Source organism: Botrytis deweyae (genome assembly GCF_014898535.1).
Source record: "Botrytis deweyae strain B1 chromosome Unknown BDEW_010, whole genome shotgun sequence".
Classification (NCBI taxonomy): Eukaryota; Fungi; Ascomycota; class Leotiomycetes; order Helotiales; family Sclerotiniaceae; genus Botrytis; species Botrytis deweyae.
Window position 1 is genome coordinate 427,122 of NW_024066217.1, and position 15,404 is coordinate 442,525.

The 15,404-nt window shown below is 40.2% G+C and overlaps 5 protein-coding genes across 5 annotated transcripts; 3 read left to right on the forward strand and 2 right to left on the reverse strand.

The window, feature by feature from the left end:
• Window positions 1-1,224: 1,224 nt before the first annotated feature.
• On the reverse strand, window positions 1,225-3,359 carry EAE98_005217 (uncharacterized protein; the record flags this gene model as incomplete). Its single annotated transcript, XM_038952838.1, has 9 exons — window positions 1,225-1,701; window positions 1,778-2,113; window positions 2,188-2,582; window positions 2,650-2,705; window positions 2,770-2,796; window positions 2,855-2,944; window positions 2,991-3,014; window positions 3,092-3,162; window positions 3,222-3,359. The coding sequence occupies 9 exons, from the start codon at window positions 3,357-3,359 to the stop codon at window positions 1,225-1,227; spliced, it is 1,614 nt and encodes a 537-aa protein (XP_038810680.1).
• Window positions 3,360-5,221: 1,862 nt separating this feature from the next.
• EAE98_005218 (uncharacterized protein) lies at window positions 5,222-6,471 on the forward strand (the record flags this gene model as incomplete). The annotated part of the gene is made up of 4 exons (XM_038952839.1): window positions 5,222-5,419; window positions 5,480-5,584; window positions 5,634-6,055; window positions 6,114-6,471. The coding sequence occupies 4 exons, from the start codon at window positions 5,222-5,224 to the stop codon at window positions 6,469-6,471; spliced, it is 1,083 nt and encodes a 360-aa protein (XP_038810681.1).
• A 422-nt stretch (window positions 6,472-6,893) lies between these two features.
• On the reverse strand, window positions 6,894-7,481 carry EAE98_005219 (uncharacterized protein). Its single transcript, XM_038952840.1, has 2 exons — window positions 7,279-7,481; window positions 6,894-7,230 (listed from the first exon to the last, which is right to left on the reverse strand). The coding sequence occupies exons 1-2, from the start codon at window positions 7,337-7,339 to the stop codon at window positions 7,028-7,030; spliced, it is 264 nt and encodes an 87-aa protein (XP_038810682.1). The 5' UTR covers window positions 7,340-7,481; the 3' UTR covers window positions 6,894-7,027.
• Window positions 7,482-8,608: 1,127 nt separating this feature from the next.
• On the forward strand, window positions 8,609-9,484 carry EAE98_005220 (uncharacterized protein; the record flags this gene model as incomplete). Its single annotated transcript, XM_038952841.1, has 5 exons — window positions 8,609-8,678; window positions 8,731-8,844; window positions 8,903-9,030; window positions 9,105-9,189; window positions 9,249-9,484. 5 exons carry the CDS (start codon window positions 8,609-8,611, stop codon window positions 9,482-9,484), a joined length of 633 nt encoding a protein of 210 aa, XP_038810683.1.
• Window positions 9,485-11,183: 1,699 nt separating this feature from the next.
• Window positions 11,184-12,680, forward strand: EAE98_005221 (uncharacterized protein). The gene is made up of 2 exons (XM_038952842.1): window positions 11,184-11,977; window positions 12,027-12,680. The coding sequence occupies exons 1-2, from the start codon at window positions 11,319-11,321 to the stop codon at window positions 12,280-12,282; spliced, it is 915 nt and encodes a 304-aa protein (XP_038810684.1). The 5' UTR covers window positions 11,184-11,318; the 3' UTR covers window positions 12,283-12,680.
• The last annotated feature ends 2,724 nt before the right edge of the window (window positions 12,681-15,404 follow it).

Below are 15,404 nucleotides of genomic sequence, written 5' to 3' on the forward strand. Positions count from 1 at the left end.
TTTGTACCACTATTAAAAACTACTATTTTCCAATCGCGATATCAATGTGCACTAGAGTTGAGAATTCCATGTCCTTGCTTTTCATATTTTGTAAAAGGACCTAGGTTATTGAAATTGCTGCATATCGTAGGTAGTGATTGTGATTTGTCTTGAATACCTACCTAGGTAGCTATCGAACTGGAGTGATCATGCAGTGTTTCCTTGAATGAATGAATTGGATTTTTGACAGGGCGGAAGATGCGTGACTACCTAGGCATCGTATCTTGTAGAAATGAATATCTGTAGTTTTATAAGTCGAGAGATTTGTAAGTTTTGATTGAGCTCGGGAGGTATGCGTTACGTGACCGGAAAAAATACGTGACCGAAAAAAGTGGCGGATATGAAGCACCCTTTTAAAGAATTTCTTTAATGAATTATAAATTCATTTAAAATTAAATGTTAGAATTTGAGAAGATCAGATGGAAATTTTCTATTGAGTTTTCTTTATGTTGATGATTGGGATTATATTATATCTATTTATTTGTATAGTATTGAAAAGAGATTCAAATTATTGAAGTTCTTTTAGGGAGTACTCAATTCCCGCGTGTTTTTTCGGTTACGTGGAGGTGTGTATGGGAAGATGGGTGGATGAATGAGAGGAAATAATTCATAAGTGATGTGAAAGGACAATTTGAGAAATCATCTGGCTTTGTGATGTGATGTGATGTGAAGTGATGTGATGTGACGTATACTTTTGGGAATTTTTATGAGTAGTATGTATTTTGATTTGAGATGGGTCTCAGGTAGATGGAGGGGAGAGGGAAGGGAGATGAACTAGTTGGGTATTCGTCCTAATGATTTGATGACCTCCAAGGCTATCAGGGAATATGAAACATAAGGGATCACTGATAGGGCTATTCATCATCTCAATATTTTGAGGATGGATAGTTTTCTGGATTAATCAAAACCAATCAAGACATACACGATCAGTTGGGATCAGAAAAGACGTATATCGTAGGTAAGGTTTTAGTATTAAGTGTAGTGCGTATTATATTGAAAGCTATGTAAGATTACAATCCAGTTGACTATATCAATCAAGATGATTACGTAATACGCCTAATGCGTCTAGCCTGTTTTCTGGATCAAATCTCGGATAAAAATCCAAAAATGCCGTTTGCGCCCTACCGCAGTCTACGACTCACCACCCAAAAACTCAGTCTTGGCAACACGTGCATTTCAATCTATCTACAGCTCAATCTCTATCAATGGTCCTTGATATGACTTTCGTCCATCAACCAGATACCAGAAAACTGCAAATAAAACCGTTGCACCAAATGTGAGAATACTAAAGTTCATGGTTGCTGGAACAACTGGTGTCTGTGGGGGCCAGAAAGCCCAAAACCACAGCACGAAAAGATACACACAGGCGAACGCATTGTTGAGAACACCCAATATTCCCGGGATGCGCCATGGGCCCCAATGTAAGTTATCTGGACCGAGTCTTAGAATACGCGGGTTGTACGCCTTGATTCCAGGAGACTGTAGCCGCCGCCAAAGAAGCAGGCCGCAGCAGATGAGATACGAGGAATAGAGACCGGCAATACTGAGATTGACGATATTATTAAATGCAACACCCGAGCCGAGGATAATAAGCGAAAGGAGCACGGAAACAACAGTGGTAAATGCAATGGTGTATATGGGGATTGAGGTTCGTCGGTCAAGCTAGCGATTAGAAGTTAGCCATGTAACACATCTCGGGAGGTATTATGTTGGCGAAATTGAGAAACTAGGTGTTCACCTTTACCCAAATCCTCCATAGCGGAACACCTCTGTCTCTAGCAAAAGACCATAACATCCTAGAGGATGAGGCGAGAGCACCCACTGTGCTACAGACACCGAGTGCCACGACGAGTAAGCCCATCACTGCAGCTCCCGCGGTTGAACCGGTTCCTGTTTGGAAAACGTAAAGAAATGAGTACCCTAATGTTTCTTGTGCGTTCAACACATCATCGAGATTCCCTAAGCAGAAGAGATATGCGATCATCATCGCAAAGCCTAGAATACCATTGAGAATGAGACCACTGAGCATTGCACGGGGTACAACAATTGATGCTTTTTTAATCTCTTCCGACATCTGTGTTGGATACAAGTGATCCGCTGGTTAGCCAAAGAACTCTCATTGAACTGACAAGCTGGAAACCATCTCACATGAACGGCCGAATCAGCACCAATAAGCGAGAAAACAGAAGCTGGCAAGCCAATCATGAATGATAGTCCTTGCGAGGACCACCCGCCTTCATTTACAAAGGTAGTAAAGAGGAAAGTATCGCCGTGCGGTGAGAGATACACGAGTGGAATCAAAACGGCGAAGAACCCTAGGATGTGTAGAACCAGAATCACACCTTCGAAGTGCGCGAGAGTCTTGCTTGCTACCGTGTTGATCACAACTGCAAAGGCGAGAATCGCCCACAAGAAGAGCATCGACTGCCATGGTTTTGGAACATAGTCCGATTTTGTCATCAGTATGACACTCTGCAAAAGCGTCCCTATAAGATATGCTGCAGATGCGGTAACCGCTTGCCATCCGGCGAATGTCATCCATCCTACGTTTCAATTAGGTTTGTTCTATGCCTTCGAACCACGAGAGTTCGTGTGAAAAGATTTACATACCCGTGATGTAACTTAAGAATCGTTTAGATCTGTCAGGAGCTAACATTGTAACCCAACTGTGTGTTGCTGTTAAAAAATGCCACGAGCTGAGGTGTTCGTAAGAAATTATTGATGGCTTACTGGTATTGCCCTGCTGCTATCGGTGCCCTATTGTCGAAACCTTAGTACCAATGATCTAGTCATAACTAAGAGATTTCTTTCTCACATAGAAGCCAGTTCCGACAAAACAATGAAGGTAGACATGGTTCCCATCCATACGATGATGTATCCCCAGATGACTCCGGCAGGACCACCACTACTTCCGTCAGCAATCGTGCTTGCTAGATAGGTGTGCCTCTTACTTTGCAAGGCTCTGGACAGATACTCTATGATGAGTCAGCTGTTGCCATAAACCCTCGAGGGCAAACTAAATGTATTGGCATTGATTGTTGGGCGTACAAACATCAACATTCCCTCCCAGGTAATAAGGACAGTACATGAAAAACCTAAAATGGACATGAAGCCAAAGTTGCGCTATGCATCGTTAGCAAGGCTCATCACCAGATGGGTCTATAACATGAACATATACATGCCTTCAAAACAGGCTTTTTGCCAAGCCTGATTAAATCTCTCTCATCTCTAGTGCAACCCGTTTCGTCAAAGTCTTCGGCGAGAGGAGTGGCTGAGGCGGTGTTTGTGGCATGCTTTCTGTTCTGGAGTTCCATATCCATTGGGGATCTCTGTAAGTTTTCTCTCGTCGTCTTCATGAAAAAAGGCGGAAATGTTGATTGAAGTTGGAAGTGAATTGCCAGCGAGTGCTTGAGAAGGAAACAAAAGCGATCAAGGCTACCATTCTGGGCATAGCAAATAAGTCCTGCAGCTTATATTATAGATTGTGCTGTGTTCATTTGATAATTAACCTACATGATCAGATATCCATACATGACCCAGGCCCTTCATTCTCAGGTGAAGTAATAGCCATGGATGTTCCCTAGACGGTCCAGTCATATCACATCCCGACTGGCGAGTTTATTACTGTAGTACGAATGTTCGCCAAGCCGGACAAGCAAGTAATCTTCTAGTACTCGGTGATAAACGAAGACACCAAAATTACTGAGATCTTGAATTACTGATAGAACTTTTCGAATTGTCTAAACAAGGATAATCCGAAAACGGGTATCCAAATTGAATCTAAATGTTTATTAGTGTATTATATTTTCAAGACCTTTTTGTTCGAATTGAATTGATATCAAAATCCAAGCTATATGCGATTCGCTAAATTTTGGTGAAAAATTTCGTGAAATTATCAGCCTGGCCCTCTTCAAAAATATCGGCGAGTATAGTACGAGAGTTCCTAGGCGGGCGAGCAAGGTAGGGTAGATCATAATTCTTATTTTTATTCTATCTCCTCTATAATTAAAAGGAATATATAATTGGAATGTTATACTGTCGATAGCTTTACTGAAATTTGATTAAGAGGCAAGTAGTAAGAGTTCTGGCCCCTGCTCAATGTAACGCTTTTCCGGCTAAAATATATGATTATTCAGCTTTTTATATCCTAATTTATTCAAAAATGTATGAAATAGAATTGAATATAATATTATGAAAAGATTTAGAATTATTTAAATTATATAAAAAAATATATCATTTATTTTTAAATATTTTTTTAATAATATTTTTAAAGGATTAAAGTTGAAAATTCAAAAAAGTTTGAAAAATTCGCTTATTTTGTATAGGAAAAGTGTTATATGTTAAAGTTTTTAAAAAAATTTGATTTTAATATTATATAATTATTCAATAAAAATAATAAAAAAAATTTCAAATTTTTTTTTATATTTCAATTCTGATTATTCATTATTTCTAATTTTTTAAAAAAGAAAATAGAAAGATTTGAATGAAATAATTGATATAATAATTTATATAGAAAAACCTCATTTTCACAGGGATTTTGTCACATTTGTCACAGGGGTGCGGTGAGCAGGGGCTAGAACTCTTACGATATTGAATGATGCGAAACTCCGCCCACTCCCAAAAGTAAGCGCATATCGGTGGTGGCGTGAAGAATGTTGGATGCTGAAAGCGTGGTTGCAACCTCAGCAGGTGAGATTAACTGCCCGGATGCAGGTAATATTTTACCAATGTCCAAGTAGTCTGCGCGCCGCCCAAAGCAGTGACACGAACTCATTTACGACCGAGTCTACCCCCGAGCACCCTTGTTACTTTCGCATTTGCGGAAAAATGTAAGCGATCCTGCATAAAGCCATGAGTGAGTGATGTGTGAAACCTAGATTCTTAAATGCAACCTCTCAATGGCAAAGAAAGCCGTACTGCATTCAATGTGGTATCTTCAACGGACATGCAGCGGGTGACAGAAGTTGCGATCCTTCCATTCCCCTCATACTCTCTCTTCCTTTAAAATCTTTCTAAACATGAGAATACCTTGGATCCAGCTGCTGGCTTGGCTCTTACTCGTAGTGTAGACTAGAAAAGTCATTTTATCTCGAGTTACAATTAGTCGTTAGTGCGCCTTTATCACCTCATGGCTTCCCTTTCACTTGCCGTCAGGTAGACTTTTCTTTCTCTGTGGTTCGCAATGATTTCTCAGCCGTTTTATCTACTTATGCCGCGGGCTGAGCCGAAAGTTGATGGTAGCCATGTAGCGCCGGTCATTCAAATTTTGGCCTGGCTTCTTCTCACATTCTCTATTCTATCTGTGGCCGCTCAATACCTTACGAAACTTGCTATTTCTAGGCCCTTTGGGGCCTCCGATACGCTTCTGTTTGCTGCACTTGTAAGACCCCAGTTGAACCGACGGATCCTTCGTATCTATCTTAATCTTGACAAATTGCAGGTGTTTTATGTAGGTCAAACTTCGACCTTGTTGAGCCCCGCAGGCCAGGTCATAGGAGACTCGCCTGTAGATCTTCCCATAGAGACCATAAATCGGGCACTCAAGGTATGGAAGTCGCTTTACTCAACTTTTGATCAATGCTGAATTAAAGCAGGCTCTATACAGTATCCAAATTCTGAGCATCTTCACTCTTGTCCTCGTTAAGAGCTCCGTATTCGCGGCGCTTCGGTCCATCACACCAGTAGCCTGGCATCGAATCATGATATATGTAGCCAGTGCAGTCACTGTCGTATGGGGAATTACTTCAGTGTTCGCTGTGGCTTTCCAGTGTCCATCTCCGCAGAGATGGAATGTTGTTGACCATGCATGTATCGATATTGTAAGTCAACAATTCTCAGGTGTGGGAGTTAAGGTCAAACTGACACTGCATAAGCGTGCCGTGAAGATTTACACCGCTGTGATGAATATTTTGACAGATCTTGCTCTAGTTGTATTGCCAACAATTATCATATTACCTATTCAGATGCCGTGGGGGACACGAGTTACCATTCTAAGTGCCTTTTGGCTTCGATTAACGTACGCATGCCCAAGTCCGTGTCTCCCGTTCAGGACTTATGTCTGACTATAACTATAGGGTCGTTGCGGCTTCAGTTATCCAGATCGTTTATACCCGGCGCCTCCTTATCAATGATCTGTTTCTCAACAACATATGGCAGACTGTAGTCTGCCAAATGGTCGTCCAGAGCACTAGCATTATGGCCGCATGTATTCCATTCTTGAAACCATTTTTGATGAGTCTTGAATCAGGATTCCTTCGTGCAGATGATATCAATCGACGGACTGCCGCTGGGATGTACGGGTCTGAGCACAATCTACAAACTTCTGGAAAGGCATCCAGCTATATCAAGATGAAGGACCAAAGTTGGCAAAGCCGGGAATCCTCGGCCAAGGCTGGGAGATCTGTGGACCAGGAAGAAAATGGCCGCAAGTGATTTAATCGTCTGATATTGGAATAGCACTTTATGATTTAGTTGTATTTTAAGAATGGGATCTCGATACCTGGCTCTTCATTCTTAGCCTTTGATGTTCCTTTGCAATCAATCTTCACTTGAAGAAAAAAACGAAATCAAAATCAGTGGCATAGTTAAAAGCTGAGTGATACTCTGAAATCCTTTGAAAAGAATGGAAACAATAATTCTACAGGTGTGGTAATGTAAATTGCTGTGAATAGTATTGTCCGACTAATAAGTCTTTGGCTGCGCTTCTCACGCCCCAATTTAGCGACGAGTATTAAGGAAAGGGCAATCAGTCACGTTCTAGAGCCTCACATGCATTGTTGAAACTTTATCTCAATAGTCTCTGTGTAAATTGCCTATCATTTTGTACGCTATTCATCCAGAATTTGATTCCTCAAAGGTCACGCCCCCCCCCCCCCCCCCCATCTCAAAGCACATTACAATTTTCAAAATGATCCATACCATCTTCAATAGAATTCATGTCTTTGCAACCCAATCTCTTCGTGCAAAAGAAGCTTTCGGGACTGGCAATTTACTCGACGAAATCGAGATCAATACCCGCATCTATGAGAGGTGGTCTGGCACTGACACGCTTCTCGACAAAGTCGAAGTCGATGCCTGTATCTATGAGAGGGGGGGCGGGGCTGGCGCGCTTCTCGACGAAACTAGAATCGATACCCGCATCCATAAGAGGTGGGACGGGGCTAGTACGTTTTCCGGTGGAGTCCTTGTTGACTACAGTAAATCAGATTGTGGTATAATATGGAAGCATTCAAAACAAACCTAGAGGTGCAGCGAATGCGCTTGAAGAAAGAGTAGCCACGAGGATTGTGTGGAGCTTCATGCTTGCAATTGTGTTGGTTGTAATTGCTATAGAAGAATTCGGATCAAATTCAGCTCTTGGAAACTTGGACGACAATGATGTGTAGAAAGGAAGAGAAATCAAAAGTATTTATAACTTGGAAGTCGTTGTGTGAAAGCTCTTATCCTAGTGGACGTGCTAATGGCGTTTCTACTGGTAAAGTGAGAGCACAGCATCTCTCAACGCTAAGGATCAAGAACATTCCCAAGGGTGTAAAGATTGCATGCGAAATCACGATAGTTTGCATAAAGCATGGTGAGTCTGTGGTATTGTGGGTGTTCCCCCGAGTGTGTCACTTCTGCATTGGTAAATATGACGCACAATCCGCCAGTGTACCTAGAAGACCGATTGCCAATTCTAATCTGACCTTTGTAGAGGCATGAATCTATTTCGCCTAGGTAAATGCAATTGAGCCGAGCCCTGAAGGTCATACATATGTAGTTCCAAATCACAAACTCGTATCAGCTGATTGCTTCGAATTTCCGGATCCGCCTCAAGAAGATGGTTGTCTGCCAAATGTGTAATGTTGTGGCATGTTTCGTCTCTATCTATAAGTGGTACGCGGTGAGCATAATAACACCACGATAGGATACTCGGTGGCGAGGGGGTTACAGTTGCCTTGAGATACAGACTCAATTTAAATGAAGATGCCACACTCCTACACGTCTGTGAATGCGAACCAGAGGCAAGCTGTTCTTCAACACACTGTAGATATGCACTGTGTCTTGTTTAAATCTGCTGCGGAACCATTCAAAAACGGTATGCTTATTTTTACCTGCAGAACAGAGACGCAAAATGCAGCAGCTATTTAAAGATCAGCACTTGCTGCTTTCGTCCTAGGGTTATATCACCAAATCATGGCCATCCTGATCAGCTGCATATTTCTTGAACAGCGCAGAGCCTGGACCTTTCGACGCATGGCGTGACCCAGTGCAGATATTTCTTCTAGTACAATAGTAAGGGATCTGAACCATTGCGGAGGAATGATATTACAGAATATAGAAATCGCAAAGGAGCCAGATTTCTCCTCATCAATCTTACCTTCCAAAGTTTTTAAAAACCCTCCTGCTAATTAAGATGAATTTTTTTGAATCAAAGCACTCTCCAGAGTTCACAGATTTGAATGATCATGAAAGACTACTTGGCGTTGATGATTCATCATATGGGAACTTTGATGTAGCCTCTACAAAGGTTATAGAACCCTTCAGCCTCTTAAAATCATGGCGCTTGATTTTAGCTTTCATCTGTGCCATGTACATAATCGTGTCTGCTCCTCTGCTCATACTCTTGAGCCATAGAAGTGCTCCGCTACTACCATACTGTTAGTTCAGCATGGTTCCCGAGCATGTGTTCTCAAACTGACAACTTTACAGCGCCAGTCAACGAAGTCCTTTCATATGAACGGCATTCTTTGTACTTTGGTGAAGACCCCAAATTCACTGGAGCCCCCCAAGACGTGGATGAAGCATGGGACTATCTTCTAGAGCGTATGTGAAAGGGATTTCTCGTGTAAACAAGCTTTGAATACTGCTAAAGTGTTGGTAGCTATCAATATTCATAGTTCGAGGGAGGAATTAGAGATGGCTCACGCAACTTTTGGCCAAGATATCGTGCGATTAACAAACGGGGAATATGTTTCAGTTCTATCGGTACACCACGAACTTCATTGTCTAGTGAGTTTACCTATAATCAAAGCTTGCATGTTTTTTAACTGTTGCAAGAATTCACGGCACTGACTTCCTCATAGAACGCGCTACGCATGAACATATTTCATGACTATTACTTCCCAAATGCTACAGTCGAGGAGGAAGAGTATAATATCTCACACATGAGTGAGTTCTTTTCTCTCGAATGTTCAAATCTTTGGAGCGCCGGCTAATAGTTAAAACAGCTCATTGTGTCGATACCATCCGTCGTAGCCTAATGTGCAAAGCTGATGTGAGCATTTATACGGCATACTGGATTGGAGATCATAATGCTTTGCCCAACAAAGAACTTCGGTCAGAATCAGAGACAGTATGTGTGAACTGGGAAGCGATTAGTGCATGGTCAAGAGAGAGATCGCTCCCGAGAAACAAGTATAAAACTAGACCGGGACCGTTCGAAACGGATCCCTTAGGAGCGTAATGTTTTGTACGGAGTAGCAAGATACATTAAAAAGGGATCCTGCGAGCCTGCAAGTCTCGAGAGAATGGTAACCAATAGGAGAAATTTAATTTGTGGGGGCACGCACAAGGAAACGAAATTGTCATTTTTTCATCCGAATTATATTGTGTCGTAAGAGTTGGGGCCATCGCTCACCGCACACTAAGCGATTTCGTGACAAAATCCCTGCAAAAACGATGTTTTACTATAGAAAATTAAATATCAAATAAATTCTTCAATTATTATATTATAAATCTGAAAACTTTATATAATATTAATTGATATATTAGAATTTGAAAAAAATTGATAGAATATTTTTAATAATTTTTGTTGTTGAAATATACAATCTTGAAAATGAAATTCCCACAAAATTCTAACATGTAACGCTTTTCCCATACAAAATAATAACTTTTTTCGAAATTTTTGAAAGGTTTAGCTTTAAGATCTTGCATTTCAATAACAAAAATTATTAAAAATATTCTTTTCATTTTTTTCAATAATTTTAATGATTTTTAATCTTTAAAAAAGTTTTATGAAATTTAATTGATATCTTATTGAATTAATAGGTGGTTTAAAAGTTGAATAAATCATAGTTTTTGGTGTATTTTCGCTTAGTGTGCGGTGAGCAATGGCCCCAACTCTTACCATTTTCTTTGATGATTACTCGCAACCAATCCGTTTGTTCCAACTCCTATACAGCCCTTGTAAGTAGATGTTGTAGTATACCTAGCATAATGCCACGACCTACTTAGCCTTGCAAGTGATGATAGGAATTTATCAGGCTTCATACCTACTAGGTAGGTATTGTATGGAGTAATCTGTTCCGCTAATCGACCATTGGCACGGCTTTCTACGCGGTCAGAGTGCTTACGATGATGGAATATGCACACTCGAGGCACAGTGGCCAGTTTTCTTGCTCCTCATGCTGTGTAACTGTGATGCTTCACAGACTGTTCAAACATTTCATTTTTTTTCTCAAGAAAAACTTCCCTTTCAGATCACAACTGCATATATTTCAACTTGTTGGTTGCAATGACTCCTGTAATCGTATCTCCTTATGCCCAAATCTACGGACTAGGACTTGAATCAAACATGGATTTGTCGGTCAAATTCTAGTATTTCTTACTATCTAGACAACGATTGGATTCGGCCTTTCAATCCTCCGATGACGAAAGAATAGCTGGCGTTTTAAGACGAATAGTAATTAAATTCGACGTCTCAGGATAGATCGTATAAGAAATCATTATTTTGAGAAGAGTACAGACGATATAGTACCTACGATGATAGATTCTAATGATTAATGTTATATTGTATCTAAAGAGATAGCTATATATAGAATAAAGTAATTCTTAAATATTGAGACTAGCCCTCTCGCTTAGTAGACTATAGTAGTTTACTAACTGATTAATTAAGATTATCTACGTTTAGACATTTTAAATATTGTATATTTGAGGAATTTTAAAATTGTTATAATGATCAGAAAAATCAGAAATTCTGTAAATCCTTAGTTCGAAAATTCCTTCTCGTTAACGACTGGCTATGATTATATCCAAGGTTATTTGAATAACTTGGTGAATTAATCGAATGAATAGTTTGAGAGTGGTTATATAATCATGCGATTATATAATTGTGCGACAGTTTTACCATCTTTCATTCTAATTCAATCTTCTTCTCTTTTTTGCACCGAGGTAAGGTTATCGAAAGTCAAATATTCTCAACACTGGACATTTCAGAGACCCCAATGCTTCAGAAGTTCTTTCCAACAAATAATCCAGTTCAGTACCACAGACTACTATTACTTCTTGTCTAAATAATCATGACGGAGGGTCTTGCAGAGTTCATTGTCTCAGGCATCTCAAAGCCTTGCCAGACTTGGTACAAAGTAGTCGGCGACCTCACGACGTCTCAAGTACCTCTGATCGTATTGCATGGAGGACCAGGAGCTTGTCACGGTTATCTGCTTCCATTGGAAGATCTTACGCCATCTATTCCTCTCATTTTCTACGACCAGATTGGCAATGGACTATCAACTCATTTGCCAGAGAAAGCTGGCGATGAAGCATTCTGGAGTGTCAAACTATTTGAGGACGAGGTCGATAATCTTATCAGTCATTTAGGATTAAAGGATCGATTAATTGATGTCTTCGGCCATTCATGGGGTGGAATGCTCGCAGCTGCATGGGCATCTGATCCAGCAAGATCGGAGAACATTCGTCGATTAGTCATCGCAAGTAGTCTGGCTAGTATGGAGGTGTGGAAGATTGGCCTTGATTCACTCAGGAAGCAACTTCCGTTGGAGATTCAGAAGGTCTTGGATCGTGGAGATGATAGTAAGGATTATGAGAGCCCGGAGTATGAAGCTGCTTTGGAAGTCTTCTACAAGCGACATCTGAGCCTCACGAGACCATGGCCAGCTCCTGAAGTTCAGGCTGCCTTCAACTGGTTTGCAAAAGATGCGACGACGTATGGTACTATGTAAGGCTACGAATATTCCCCTCCGTACAATCTACTGACACAATATAAGGTATGGTCCTTGCGAGCTAGTCCCCGCCGGAAATCTTCGTAACTGGACGTCGATTCCAAATTTGAGCAAGATCAAGGCACAGACACTTCTCATGAATGGAGCAGAAGACGAGGCACAGGACGTCGCAATGCAACCATTTTTTGATCACATCAAAACGGCTAAATGGATTGTCTTGGATAATGCGGCACACTTTTGTCACGTTGATCAACGAGAAAAGTTCATGAAGCATTTGAGAAACTTTCTCGTAGACGAATAGAAGCAGATCTGGTTGTAGATCTGTTTGATTAGTGGAGGTCTAAATGAGAGGATGATTTGGTCTTCTCTGCAATTCATCGTTGTCTCCTACACACACAGTGCACAACCCTTCCACATAGCCTTGTTGCGTAGGTCAAATCGATTTTTCTACCGGTACATGATGTTTTTGTGCAAATTTCTCCGGTCAAAATTAGGTCTGAAGTAACCAATTGCCGTCGAGAAGATGGTTTATACAACCCATTTGGTCATTCATTGATGAAGAACCTAGGTACACAATCAGTTAGACATAGCTAGATGGTACCTTCCAATTGCCGCTCACCCACGCTTGTTGCTAATTAATAATCCACGCTCAACTATTTTTCGAAGGATAATGTGAAAGAGAATTACGTTAATTTTGCCGAGAAATCCCATTATTATTTTAGATTTCTGGGGTTTATTTTCGACTGTGTACAAACACAGACATATGTAAGTACAGGCATTCGTACTAACGGATTTCTACTCCGTTGTCACGTTCCGTTGACTTGTTTAGTCGACTTGCATGTCTCATACGTAATAGTTATCTATACGATCGTTTTCATAAAGCGAGTTACGAATATCCATCCGAGTATCGAGGTAGAAATTCACCTCGGAGCTTGAGACTAATTAATATTATATCTGCATACGCCCTCTTTTTCTATTAGAGGAGGAGTAGTTCTCTATTTAATTATATATATAACCCTAATATTCATTTGTTATCTAATTAATACTTCTACTCGTAACATACTAATCGTTCTATATGATGATATTCTTATTTTTGTTCTTCTTCTAAATCAAATTTTAATTTATCAAGCGGATTGAAAATTGAGAGACGTCTGAATTTAGATATATAAGCTTGACTAAGTGTCTCTAAGGGCCCCTCTCTCTATTGGTTTCTCTTATCGGTTATTCCGTATATTATTCGTCGGCTGATCGCAAGGTGTACTATCATATCATTTGTATGTGTTCCACAGTAGCAGCGACATGGGAAAAGCATGACTATTATTTGCCTCGGCGGCACAGCATTCAAAGACAAACTACCTGGATTTACTAGGCCCCCCTCAAAGAATCTCTTCCAAGATACCGTCCCAATTTTTTGTTTGTTTCATCATTGAAGCGTGGCACTGAGTCATGGAGGATCAAGGTTATGAATCTCTCCCAAGAGATGCCACCAAAGAATCGTGAACAAATAAAATAAGTCGAAACACAAAAGTTCAGATTGGCTGGGTCTAGTTTTCGGCTTAAAACGCAATGGCTGTCTACTTCGCGCTCAATCAACAGATATGATTAATGCCTCTTTCGAAGTATAAGGAAAGATCTTTTGAAAAGTATTAAAAGCGCTTTTGGGGGGAGACAGGTGTAAGGCCTATTTTTCATTTGAAAAATCTTAGTACTTTTTTGATTGATTTTTTTTAATTAGTAATTCCAAAAATCAAAAAAACCTCAAATATTAAAGAAATTCGTCTTTTTGCCTTTTGGAAGAGGCTGGTGGGCTGGTGTTGTATGCCAGCACGACGCACCCTGTTGTTAACATGTGGCTATGAAACATGTATAGTTGTAACGCTTGTTTGCGATTTCTATGAAATCAATCTGATATTTTATATAGCATAGGTACCCAAAGAACACAGCAGATCAAAGTGATATATCCGAAAATCGAAACAAATACCTATTTATTTGAAAATCACGTGAAAGTTAACCTCCTTCGTTAACTTCAACCACAACCATCTCTTTCAACATTCCCAGTTATTTTCACTTCACTTCACTTCACTTCAATACCAACTCCAAACCAAAGCAGTGAACAAGGATAAATCTCACTAGAGTAATTCCCTCCACTTCTCCACCCAAAGCATCGAAATCGGAGACGTAAGGCCACCGCTTCGACTTCACCATCACATGTAGCCACGAACGCTTTGCCGTGACATAATATCCCACTTCAACCCAGAGGATTTTCCAGCCCCCCTATCATCTCAATACCACAAATAACTTCTAGAGAGTAACATCGATTCCAACAACGAAACTATCCCAAAAACTCAATACAAAATCGAAGATATGATCCGTGAAGCCGGCTGACGAAAATTTGCTCCCCTACTCTCGACTCGAGCCCAAATTTTCAAATTCGCCTACCTTTCTCACTGGACCCCAAATTTGGAATCCTTCCATTTTCGATTCATGATCCATACTGAGAAAAGAGATACAAATTTAATACAAGAATATCACTCCGTAGTACCACAGACATCCCATCTCAGAATCTAGATTCAGGAATCACTTTTCCTTTCCCCAGACACATAGTACCCAGCACAGGAAACCAGAATCATATTCATCGAGAAACTTATAAGAACAAGGCATATTGCGCAAGTTTCGATTGAGGGAAAGGAGATATGCTATAAGATGCTGGAACTACTTGTAGAAAGACGGAGTAGCGAGATAACGAATGCTTGGGGAAGATTTCGGGATCGAGATATGCTTTTTTGATTAATGCTTCTAGGTTGGGTGGGTTCGTGGTTGATAGATGGGTTAAGGAGGATGAGGATGAGGAGAGAGATATGGAGTCGGATTCTCGAAGAGTATATTTCGCATACAATGAATTTGAGCAAATCTCAGGGGAATAGCAAAGCTATCTTTCACAGTCAGAGAAGAAAATAGATAACACAGATTAAACACAATATCAAACTACCTACTACATAAAATCGAGATAACATAAGGAGATGAAAAGCCAAAGAACATATTTATCAATAGTTCGACACACAATTGCTCTTTGGTTGATGTTGAAGATAACTAAACAAATATATAAATAGAAGAACAGTTACTGAAGACAAAGACTAGGGATGAGCAAGAATCGATGAGGATTTTTGGATTTCTTGGGGATTTGAAAGCTTGATGATTAGGGAGATGAAATTAATAACCACCATCACCTCTGTTAGTTATTACCTAGTATGGAATCACTAAGTAATGAGTAACCATTATCAACAAATGAAAAATGAACAAACAATAATCCATCTAATCATCCCAGTCCAGTCCAAATCAAATCCATTGAATGCCTCATTCCAGTTTCTAGGGTAGTATAGTATTCTAAATTTCTTATACACACAGAAAAATATTTTAATCTTA

What these genes read in the sequence shown, in the direction of transcription:
- EAE98_005219 (XM_038952840.1), bottom strand. Translation starts at nt 7,339, where the DNA reads ATGAAGCTCCACACAATCCTCGTGGCTACTCTTTCTTCAAGCGCATTC. An exon ending in CGCATTCGCTGCACCTCTAG is followed by an intron (nt 7,231 to 7,278) that starts GTTTGTTTTGAA and finishes GATTTACTGTAG; the next exon opens with TCAACAAGGACTCCACCGGA.
- EAE98_005221 (XM_038952842.1), top strand. Translation starts at nt 11,319, where the DNA reads ATGACGGAGGGTCTTGCAGAGTTCATTGTCTCAGGCATCTCAAAGCCT. An exon ending in GCGACGACGTATGGTACTAT is followed by an intron (nt 11,978 to 12,026) that starts GTAAGGCTACGA and finishes ACACAATATAAG; the next exon opens with GTATGGTCCTTGCGAGCTAG.